The 12,163-nt window shown below is 52.4% G+C and overlaps 1 protein-coding gene across 9 annotated transcripts in view; it reads right to left on the bottom strand.

Annotated features, from left to right (window-relative positions):
- The window catches only part of TMCO4 (transmembrane and coiled-coil domains 4), a 104,158-nt gene that overhangs the window by 75,230 nt on the left and 16,765 nt on the right, over positions 1-12,163 (bottom strand). For all 9 annotated transcript variants that reach the window (XR_009606941.3, XM_060621385.3, XM_060621384.3 and 6 more), the window contains 2 exons: positions 8,267-8,441; positions 7,498-7,525 (listed from right to left, as the gene is read on the bottom strand). Coding sequence is in view for 8 of the 9 variants with exons in the window: in XM_060621385.3 (XP_060477368.2) it covers positions 7,498-7,525; positions 8,267-8,441 (203 nt within the window). In the remaining variant the exon portion in view is untranslated. The remainder of the gene's footprint in view (positions 1-7,497; positions 7,526-8,266; positions 8,442-12,163) is intronic.

Raw genomic sequence — 12,163 nt, 5'->3', positions numbered from 1 at the left:
GTCCGAAGTCACCCAGGGTGTTCATGACAGAGCCAGGGGCCAGAACCCGCCCTTCTGGGCTCCTTCCTCCCCCAGCATCTCCCAAGAGAGAAGCTACTGCATTTTGCATGTCATTGTCCAGCGCTGTCCTGGGCACCAGAGGCCAAGCAGCACCTCTGGAGCGCGGTGCGAAATGCGGCTGCACCCCAGGTCTTGCAATAACAAGGCTGCCCTCCCCACGTTTTCTTTTTTCTTTTTTTAATTTATTTTTGGGAGAGACAGAGAAAGACAGAACTTCTTATGCGAAGACCCCGGCTAAGAAGTCAGGACAGGAGGTACTACCCTGCTAGTGTCCACACCGTGCACCGTGTTAGGCAGGCCGGGGGCTTGTTCACTCCTCTCCCGAGGGTCTGAGGACACACGTCTCAGGCTGTACACATACAACTGTCACCCAGCCTGCTGTGCCAGCATCCCCTCAACTGACTGACTTAAAAAAAATTTTTTTTAATGTTTATTTATTTTTGAGACAGAGAAAGACAGAGCATGAACAGGGGAGGGGCAGAGAGAGAGGGAGACACAGAATTGGAAACAGGCTCCAGGCTCTGAGCCATCAGCCCAGAGCCCGACGCGGGGCTCGAACCCATGGACCGTGAGATTGTGACCTGAGCCGAAGTCGGCCGCTTAACCGACTGAGCCACCCAGGCGCCCCTCAACTGACCGACTTTTAGAAACTTCGAGAAAATGTATCCCCATTTTTACACTAAGTGAACTTTTTTTGCATATAAAGAATCTAGCGCCATCCCACGCTGCCCACCACTAGGCCCTGGGTTTAAGCTTTTCTGTCTGCCTGGCGTCTTCACTTTGCGACGCAGAACACAGATGGAGGGATGCGACCTTTAGGACGGCCCCCCCCTCACAGGGCAGGAACTGAACTCGGATTGTTCCGGGTATGACGCCTGCCTTTTCCGTCCACGGCTTATTTCAGGGGGGCAATTAAGGGCATGAGGGTGGTGACAAGGCTACTTCAAGGTCATGGTCCTTCAGCTCCACCTTCTCGTTCTTCCTGCCACCCGGGGTACCCCCTCTCAATTCTGACCTTGTCAAATCTCCTCAAAGTCAGCTACAAGGAAGAGGATTTTTTAATCAATTTCTACCTACGTGGGACGCACAGCAGGAGCTAAGAGTAGACTCTAGAACCACGCTGCCTGTGTCTGAACCCTGGCCCCACCGCTTTGCAGCTGTGTGACCTTAGGCAGGTTATTTCCCTCTCTGGGCCACAGTTTCTTCTTTTGTAAAATGGAAACAGTAATAGCATCTGCGCATTAGGGTCACTGTGGCGTTTAATGAATTAGTATAAAGGCTTAGCTCAGGGTGTGCACACAGTGGGCCCTCAAGGAGTATCAGCTATGAGGAGAATTACTCTCAGGGCCTCGCACAGGACCAGGCGCACACAGTGGGTGCTCAGTTCTTACCTGCCGGTGTTTGGACTGGTTTTTGATACCGATAACAGGTTGCATGAATCTCAAGTTGCAGACAAAAAAACTCAGCAATCAGGTGATGGTGTCTGCAATTTCACCACGCCAAAACACCAACACCTCAGTCGTCTCTGACTCATCAGGGAGGGAGGGTTTGCAACTCAGTAATAAAGACCTCACAAAGTAGAACCAAGTCTGTGCGAAGACTGCCTGGACGTCCAGTCCCATAGCCTGGAGTCGATGCTATCTTTGGATTCAGAGTACAGAGGGCAAACCCCACGATTCAGGTGAAGTTTCCTGGCCACCAGCGCAGAGCTCACGGTGACACTTAAGCTCACTTTGCCTTAAATGGAATTTCGAAACTTCCTTTGAAATGTAACCCTGGGCTACTCATTTAACCTCCTGAGCCTGATTGCCTCCCCGGTCAGTGGGGGTAATATTGCCTGACTCAGCAGTTGACCTGAGGATTATATACTGTGTAGCAATTCCCAATCCACGTGCAGAACCTAGGAGAGCAACTAGGATAACTTATAAAGACTACCAGCTGTACACAAACCAGCCCCACCTAAGATGGGCAAATTCTGGGTCCTAGAGCACTGGTTCTCAACCAGGGACATTTTTGCTCCCCAGACGACATTTGGCAACTTTGCAGACATTTTTGGTTGTCACAACCCAGGATGGGCTACTGGCATCTAGTGAGTGGAGGCCAGGGGCGCTGCTCAACGTCCTACAGTGCATGGACGGCCCCAGAACAAAGAATGATCCAGTCCCAAATGCCAATAGTGCTGAGCTTGAGGAACCTGGCTGAGAGCTATCAGTTTGGATTCAGTGGAACCTTCACATAGAGAAGACTCATTTTTTTCAGTTGTGTGGGGAAAGAGTGTGGTGGGTTGTTAGTGGACGAAGAGAACATGATTAGCGCACACACAAGTCCACCCAGCTGCCAAGATGACACCGTCTGGTGACGAAGATCCCAGTACTGTCGGTAAAGGTCAAACTTCCAGGAAGTTCTGAGAAATGCCGTCTTTCATACTGATTTCCTGGGCTGATTCCATGACTAATCACCCCACCTCACACCCAGAGAGAAACCTAGGGGCACAGAAAGCCTTTTCCTATTGTATTAATCTCTGTAGAAGAAGATGGTTTAACCCTCAAGTTCAGACAAACCACCTTGCTAATATCCAAGCTCATTCTCTAAAGGAAGGCCATCTATCCACCCACCCATCCATCCATCCATCCATCCATCCATCCATCCATCCTTCCATTTATCCATTCATTGATTCATCCATTCACCCTTCTGTCCACCTGTCCACTTGTTCTTCATCCATCCGTCCATCCATCCATCCATCCGTCCATCCATCCATCCATCCTTCTATCCATGCACCCTTCCATCTATCCATCTATTACTATATGCCTACTACGTGCCCATTGGTATGGTAGATGTTGGGATGCAATGGTGAACAAGCCAGACCAGGGCCCTGTCCTCGTGGAGTTTATGGGGGAAGTAAGTACCTAAAAAAATGGGCCAACAATGACCCTGATCTTCTCCTTCCAAGATCCCTAACTGTGCTCTTAGAACCAAAGAGTTTTTGTTTGTTTGTTGTTTTTAAGGAGCATCTGGCTGTTGTCCCTTATTTTTATTTGATATTGCAGTTCAGAGAGGCTAAGTGGCTCAATCAAGGTCACATAACGAGGGCGTCTCAGGGACAGGGTAAGTATCCAGCTTTCCTGATTTCCAGGGCTTTGCCATTTACGTCTAACCCCCACCACATGTGAGCGGCACTCATGGCCGGCTCTGTTCACAGCACTTGGCATGTGTTTCTCACTGGATCCTTACCACCACCCTGTAAAGACTACTCTTACTCTCATTTGACACCTTAGGAAACCGAGGCACAGAGACGTTCAGTTACTTGCCAAAGTACAACCTGAACTTTAACACCCAGGCAGGCTGGCTCCCGAAATGCCCCCACTTCTTGGTCCCTGGTTCTTCATTAATATGGATAAAGAGTTAGCCATGACAACTACTGGCGAGCCAGTCCCATCTCTGGGCCTCAGTTCCCCATCTAGATGATGAGATGGCAGTCTAGATGGTTTCAGGGTCCCACCTCTGACCTCTGTAGACCTTTGGAACCCCAGCACCTGCCCCCACTGGGTCCCAGTGTGTTGCTGAAGCTACTCTTGTTCATGTCTGCAGGCACTTGGTGAGGCCATCAGATAAGCCAAAGGCCCCCCGATGCGATCGGGGACTGGTGTTATTCAGAGACGGGGATCTATGATATTCCGTGGGGACGCCTCTGGATATCCCACCCCTTGGGGGTAAAATCTGCTAAGGTTTTGGTTAGCAGTACTCGTTTTGGAAAGTCGAGCTCTGCCACTCACTAGCTTAGGCCAGTTACTCAGTTACTCTGAGCTGAGGTTTGCTCATGTGTAAAGTGGGCGGGGTGCCTGCAGTAAAGGTGGCTGTGAGGGTGAAACGCAACAATGTGTGAAAAGGGCCAGGTGCCAAGTGGTGGTTACTGTCAATAGAATCTAAAAGGCAGTGCCGGGCTCAATGCGGCTCAGAGAACGCCCCTGGGACGTACCGGGTGGTGACATAAGACCCGCAGTTTTAAACCCACCCCAACTGTTCTGCAAGAACAAGACCTTGTGGCCAAGGTCACCCATAGCAGAAGGGGTAAGTTGTGTCCTAACTGCTCGAGGGTGCTCGGGAGGGTTTGTGGTTTGCAGGTGGGGGGCAGGAAGCAGGGTGGGATGAACACGGCTCTCCAGGTAAGGAAAGGGAGAAACTGAGGCAAATGCAGGAGCACTGGGACAGCTTCTCCTCCCACCCAGTGGTAAGGCAGTGGGACAAACTGCTGGTCCGGGAGGCCAGAGACCTGGGTCTGACTCCTAGTCTGCCTCTGGCGCTGTGTGTCCCTGGGAAAGCCTCTTCCCCTCTCTGGGCCTTAATCTCTCCACTTGGAAAAATGAGAGGCTCACCCAAGATGACCTTGACCATGTGTCTCAGACCTACAAAATGGAAGCAACAGCCTCAACCATGCCCCACCCCCCCCACCCGGGGGGAGGGGTGCTGCACAGCCCTCAGCAACAGTGGACACTCAGTGAATGCTCGGCTGGTGGCTTAGTCATTACAGGATTATAATGTGAGAGTGTCTGTGCTCTCCAGCCACTTGGGTCTCAGACCTCCGTGCAAACTCAAATCCTTTCCTCTGCGAGCGTCCGGGAGAATCAGACATTATTATCCCTCCCTTACTTCTGTTAAAAAAAAAAAAAAAACAAACCAAAAACCCAAAAGCAGTGATATGACTGAGCAATGTTCTCAGACCACTTGTGCCACTTCCTGGGGCAAGCCTCGCCAGCAAACAGAGGAGTGTTACTTAATGCCACACGTGTCCGAGACCAGGGGCTCAGCAAATCACCCTTGGGGCCCCATTCAGCTCTGAGATATGGAGTGAAAATATTTTGTCTGGATACAGGAGGACCAAAAAATATACTTTGGGTTTTGAGCCTTAGAGCTGCGCTTCTCAGACTATAAAGGAACCACCTGGGATCCTGTCCATGCACAGATTCTGGTTCAGTAGGCCTGGGTGGTGCCCGAGTGTGGCCTTCCACCTAAGTTCCTGGATGCTGACGCCGCTGGTCCACGGACCACACTGCGAAGAGCAGGGACTTAAGGCTCTTTCTTTTTAAAAACAATACGAAAGAAAAATGTATTTATCTCATAATAAGAAGCCCCAAGGTAGGGTGACCTCTGTGCCCTGCCATCCTCACGGACCTTGCACTGAACAAAGCTTTAGTTGCAAGCGTGTGTGAGAAACCAGCTTCTGTGACCTGTCGCGTCGGGCTTGTGTAGGCTCCCTACTCTCTTAGGGTCCCTGACCGCCACTGTGCCTGAAAGCGTCACTTAAGACACACACCAGGATTCCCCAGCTGGATCCGAACACGCAGGCAACCGGCATGGGGCAACCAGAATTCCAGAGACGAGACGTCACTCCTGGTCGCTCTCCTGCATTCCCTCTATCTGGTCCGTCAGCCATTCTGCTGTCTCTCCATCAGAATGACTCCTGGGGCAGCCCTTCACCCCAGAACCTCGGCTGCCCTCACTGAGGCCACGTTTCCTCACGCCTGGCCGATGGGGACGCCTCCTAAAGTCTGCCCAGGGGAAATGCACCCTGCTGCCTTCCCCAGCTCAGCCGCCAAGGTGGCTCAAAGCCCTGCCCGCTGGGCTCCTGCCCCCAGTGACCTTCTCCCGTGTGCTCTTTCCTCCCGTGTTCCTGCACATGCTGTTCTCGTGATTCCATTCTTCTTCCTCCTCCCACCCTCCCCTCCCCACGAGCCAGGGCCCCAACGGGAAGTTGGTGCCACTTTCCCTATGTACCTTTTTAATGTAATTTTCTGTGATTTTTCCCGCAAAATTTTGCCCCATGTGATAGTCTGGAGGTTGTTGGGATTTCACCGGTCATTCTCTGTTCCTCCTCCCTGCTTGCCGTCAGAATAAACATCGGAGGTCTTTGTGCCAAAACCCCTCGCCAGCTCAGGGAACAGAAGAAGCCGCACACACAGTAACAGGGGAGCCCGGGCAGAGAGGAGGTGGTGGGGAGAATCTGATGCGGAGCTACGGGGGCAGGGGGCTGCTCACGAGGCAGCCCAGGCGTTTGATGGAGAGCACCCTGGGTGCTGCAGGGGGTTGAATGGTGACCCCAAAAGATACATCCATGCCCTGACACCTGGGGACATGACCTTATTTGGAAAAAGGATCTTTGCAGATATAATTACGTTAAAGATCTCCAGATGAGGACAACCTGTACAACGTCCTTACAGGGGCGAGGAGAGGAGAGGAAAGGGAGGAGGAAGCCGCGGGACAATGAAGGCAGAGACCAGAGAGATACAGCCACAGGCGGAGGAACACCGGGAGCTAGCAGAATCTGAAAGAGGCAAGAAGGAGTCTCCCCAACAGCCTTCAGAGGGAACAAGACCCTGCTTGACACCTTGCTTTCAGAATTCGGGCCACCAGAGCTGTGCGAGAACACATTTCTGCAGCTTCAAGCTGCCCAGTTTACGGTAATTTGTCATGACAGCCCCAGGAAAGAAAGCAGGTAGAATCCCACACCGCCACTTGCTGTGCAGCTTTGGGTAAATCACTTAACCTCTCTGAGCTGACTTCCTCATCCACAAAACGGGGCAGTAAGATCTATCTCATTAATTCATTCAACAGATAGCTACTGAGCATGTATTATGTTCCAGGTGCTATGTTAGGTACTAGAAATACGTGGTGAAGGAAACCAGATGTGGTTCTGCCTGCCTGGCACTGATGGTCCGGAGGAGAAGGCTGCAAAGAATCACGTGACCATTCAACTGCAGCTGTGGCCACGTGGTGCTGGGAGGAGCATCCCAGACGGGGGGGGGGGGGGGGGGTGAGGGGGTGGGGGCAGAGGCTTCCCCAGAGAATAGATGCCTGAGTGGAGGGTTGAGGGCAAGGTAGGAGTAACTGGATAAGAGGAGCAGGGAAGGGCATGTGCAAAGTCCACGGTGCAGGAAGCACAGGTGCTTGGGGAGGCCGCTGTGGAGAGGGGGGACAGGTGTGCTGAGAGATGAGGCGGGGTAGGCTGGGGGCCACGCTCCTGAGGGCAGTGGGAGCCGCGTGTGGTCCCACGTGCATCTGGAAAGATCACTGAGTTGCAGCGTGAGAACAAAGTGCTGACTGGAATGGAGGCAGGAAGACCAGTGAGGATGCCAGGAAGGGGCAATGGCGGCTGGGGCTGGGATGGCAGGTGGAGACAGCGAAGGGACCAGACCCAAGAGCTACTTAGGAGGTAAAACTATGGGGCCTTGAGAAATAACTATCGAGCACCCACAATGTCTGGCACAAACAAAGTGTTTACTGGCTCCCCCATTACACAAGGGTCCCTTTCCTTCCCTGCACCAAAAGACCACGGTGGGGGCGGGGGGGTAGGTCCACAGGTCGCAACACCTGTCACTGGCTTTCCTGGCCAAGGGTGGAGATGAGCACCCCAAACATACAGAACTTAGAAAATCAACTCACCATCCTGGAGGGAGAAGCTCAGAAGGTCCTGGGGGAAAAGGGGACAGGAATTAGCAATACGTTCGATACGTAACTAGCCTGCTTGTTTGAACAGCACTTACTGACTTTTACCAAGTGGGGGAACGAGACCAACAAAATATCTCTGCCCTATGTTCTAGTGGTGAGCCAGCCACACAGGTAGGAAAATAAAGAAAGAAATGGGTAAGACTTTCAAGGAGGGAAACCCACTGATTCGACAACAGCCCGCGTCATAAGCTGCCTGCTGTAACTGCACCCTGAGCAGGTTGAGTGACATACCCAAGGGCACAGAGCAGAGCTCCTGCTTCCAAAAAGAGGCACCACAGCTTAGCACTCAGGAGCCCGGACTCTGGGGTCAGACTGCCAAGGTTCAAGTCCCGGCTGAGCCACCTGTCAAGCCGCATGACCCTGAACAAGTTACTTAACCTCTCGGTGCCTCAGTTTTCCCATTCATAAAATGGGGATGATCACGCACTCTAACTCATAAAGTGGCTTGCAGAATTAAATGGGCTAATATTTGTAAGGTGCTAGCACATAATAAGCACTGTTTAAGTATGAAATTAAAGCCACGGTAAATATTCAGTAACGGTAACTTACTATTAGCTCTGATCATCATCCTGTGATATTACGACGAACTGTTTCAGCTTTCAATGACCCCACCCCACTAGAAGCGATTTCTAGGCTGACTCTGAAAAGAAATCATTTGTTCTTTCCCCCGCAGCCAGCTGCACCCCCTGGGTGGTGGGTGTACCTGAATGATCACCAATGGGTCGTCCTTCAAGATGGGGTCCTTCAATAAAATGGCAGCAAACACGTCTGCTCCTTCGCCTCCCAGGCCGTTGGCAAAAGCGGTCATGGTTGGCAAGACGGCTCCAGGCAACTCCAGCCACTTCACCAGGCCCGCCACAAACTCCGTGCAGAAGGAGCTGTAAGACAGACATGGCTTAGATCCCAGGGCTCCCAGAACACGTCTCATGAGGCCACTGGGAAGTTCGGGTGAGATGCGTTCATGGGTGTGAACAGCCAGCTTGTACAAAAACCACAGTGACCGCGACCCACGGAAGGAGACAGAGAGCCAGAAACTTAATTTCAGGTGATGTGGATCCTAGCTTCTTCTCCCACCAGAACTTTCACCAAAGCAGCTGATGAACCACAGGAAGGAGGGTAATGAGCAGTTACTGACAGGTGCCCTGTGCCCGGCCTGTGCCGGGGGATTGAGGAATCAGAGGAACAAGGCACCCCCGCCTCAGGGGAGAAGCTCACAGACACGTACGTGACTCACACACCCTCGTGCCCTGCCACAGGCCAGGCCAGAGGCAGGAATGGAGCCCCATGTGTCCAGAGAGGCAGTGCCCAGACCCACCTGCAGAGGTGAGGGGCAGCTGCTAGAAGCTGCTAGAAAAGGCATCCTACAGGTGATTTGATTTGCTGCTGTCGGAAATCACTGAGGACATGCTTTCAGGAAAGAAGTCGGCCACCGCAGGAGCAGGTAAGCGCACAGGAAGGGTCTTTCCCCCCACGGTGCCCATGGCCGTCGTTTGCTTTAGTCCCACAGGAGTCCCTGGGCAGGTGATGGACCCCTGGAGGACCCCAGGAGGAAAGGGACCCCTGAGCTGTGGGAAGCACACAGCGTTTGGGAGACTGGGACAGAGTCCACATCAGGCTTTGCTTCAAAGCCACCAACGTTCCTCGCAGTGACCGTGGTGAACTAGGTGGGGGGATGGGGGGCCCCCGGAGCAGAGGGTCAATTAGGAGGTGAGTCCACCAGTCCAGAAAAAAAAGGCTGAGGCCTAGAGGCCAAGTCTCTCTGCAAACCCACGTCCCAGCCTTCCTCGACCACACTACCCTGGGGCTCATGCTGGCTTCTGCACCCTGGGTTCTGACGGGGCCAGGGTGGAATCAGGTCTCCCCAAAACAAATTGAGCTCCCTGGTGGTGTGGGCAACCTCAGGGGGCCCCCATGGATCCCAGGCAGCCCACCCACCCCCTCCCTAGAGCCGCCAGTGCCCAAGCCCAGTGGGGAGGTGGCTGCGGGCCAGCTACAATCCTGCCCTGACAGTGTTATGGTTCAGTCTCCAGGAAGCAAGACTGGCCGCCAGGCCGAGCTGCACTGCAGCCTCAACAGAAGCCTCAGCCAACCCTGCAGGGAGATAGGAGACCCTTCAGGGCTGCCCCCAGTGGGGCCTTTCCACGCCCGCCCCATCAGGCCATCACTGGAAGAGGGCTGCCCAGGAAGGGGGCAGAAGCGTGGGCAAGACGGCTCTCCTCAGCCGAGGCAGCCCCGGCCGTGCGGGCAGCCCTGTCTCAGCAGTGGCGGGAGGAGGCCATTCCCGAAGGGACATCTGAGTAATGTGGCACCGTGCCAAGTAAACTGACCTCCTCTTGCCCCAGTTTCCCTATCTGCAAATGGGTTTAAGAGACCAACTTCAAATTTGTTTAATATTTACTTTGTGTGTGTGTGTGTGTGTGTGTGAGAGAGAGAGAGAGAGAGAAAGAGAGAGAGAGTGTGGGGGGAGGGGCAGAGAGAGAGGGAGACCCAGAATCCAAAGCAGGCTCCAGGCTCTGAGCTGTCAGCACGGAGCCTGACGTGGGGCTTGAACTCACGGACTGAGAGATCATAACTTGAGCCGAAGTCGGACGCTCAACCGACTGAGCCATCCAGGCGCCCTGAGATCAACTTCATTAAGTTGTTTGAGGACTCAATGAGATGATACATACGAAGCATCCAGAGCAGGGCCTGGCATGTAGGAGATCCTCAAGTCATGTCAGCTGGCCTCACTGCTTTGGTTATAACGTGGCCAAGGGAGGCAGTGGAGAATAGGTTTCAGAGTCAGGCTCTGAAGTCCGGTGCCCGGGGAGTCCTGACTCCCTCAGCGGCTGGGTTCATGTCCTTACTTCACTTCTCTTAGCTTCATTTTCCTCTGCTATAAAATGCGGATGTGCCTCAGAGATCGGATAGAAAGATTAAGTGACATCGTAATAGGGCCTGGCACCTGATAACCCTTCAATAAATGCTAGCTATTGCTACTACAATTATAATTTACCTGACTGCAATCTACTGGGATAACCCCGGGGGTGGTTACACGGGTGTGTATGGAGGCAGGAAACGACGTAGTGAACTAAACATTCCTTCGGAGTAAACTAAGCAGGGCCTGGCCCTGTGTCCAACAAGAAAGTCTTGGATGTAGACAAGCATCTCCTAATAAGAGTGGAGGGGTAGAGAGCACAGCCTCTGGTTCAAATCTCAGCTCTGTCACTGGCTGTGTCATCTTGGACCAGTTACTCAACCTCCGTGTGCCTCAGTTTCTTGGTCTATAGAATGGTGGCGATAATGACGAAACCCATTTCACAGGGTGGCCGACAGGATTAAGTAAGTTAACATTTGGCCTTGTGCTCAGAACAATAGCTGGCCCGTATAAAGCGCTATGCGTGTGTTTCTTTAAAGGAACAAATGAATAAATATGGTCGTAAAGCGGCAGCACAGCCATTGATTAAACAACAAACAGCGTTTAGATCAGCGGGGTTTTGGTAATCGCTTCTAATGTGGTTGTTGGTTTATCGAAATGTGTGATATCAGCAGCAACCGTGATCACAAAAGACAATCACAGAGCAACCATCTGTCAGTCCCTGCGCTAGGTAAGCGCCTTCTACACACCGACTCATTTACTTCTCACCATACCCTTACCAGGGACGGACGTGTTATTTTTACTCCAGTCCAGAGATCAGGAAACCTAGACCCAGAGAGGTGACATGACAGCTCTAGGGTTCAAACCCCCATCTCCATGACACCAGGGGCCGTGTTTAACCACCGCAGAGACTGCCCCTGTCCAGGGATTATATTCCCGGGCACTCACCAAGCTCTGGGCACTGGCTGGGCAGGTGCATCAAACGTCCCCTTGCATCCTGCGCCACCCCTCCCCCCCTTCCCCACGGATGGAGCACGTGGGCCGCAGAGGTTCAATGCCATATCGAGACAAAGCCTCAACAGGAATCCAGCGTTTCTCACGATGAGTCCAAAGCTCCAGCACCAGGGGCCGGCAAACTACCCACGTGGGCCAAAGCTGGCCCTGCTCTTGTAAATGAAGTTTTATTGGAATACAGCCACACTTATCCTTTACATGTTGTTCCTGGCTCCTACCAGGCTATGGCAGCAAAATTGAGTGACGGCCACAGCAGCTACGTGGCTCGCAAGCCTAAAATACCTGGCCCTTTACAGAAAACGTTTGTGGTCCCCTACTCTACCCCATTAATTTCTCCATGCTTAATAAACAGAGTTAATTTTAGGGAATATTATCTGTGATGTTTATGGCTCAGATAATAAATACATTAAAAAGGCTTGCTTTTATGTCCCACGTGACAAAAAAATCCAGAGTGTTTTTCTAAAGATTACTGAAACTGGGGCACCTCGGGTGGCTCAGTTGGTTGGGCACCTGACTTTTGATCTCGGCTCAAGTCATGATCTCATGATTCCTGAGCTCAAGCCCCGAGTGGGGCTCTGTGCTGATGGCTCAGAGCCTGCCTGAGATTCTGTCTCTCCTTCTGTCTGCCCCTCGCCTGCTTGGGTGCGCTCTCTCTCTCTCTCTCTCTCACTCAAAATAAATAAATAAACTTAAAAGGAGAAAGATTACTGAAATCAACAAGTATAGCTG

The sequence above is a fragment of the Panthera onca genome, chromosome C1 (genome assembly GCF_046562875.1).
Source record: "Panthera onca isolate mPanOnc1 chromosome C1, mPanOnc1 haplotype 2, whole genome shotgun sequence".
NCBI lineage: Eukaryota > Metazoa > Chordata > Mammalia > Carnivora > Felidae > Panthera > Panthera onca.
Note: the sequence above shows the minus strand (reverse complement) of the source record. Positions and strands in the feature narration are given on the sequence as shown.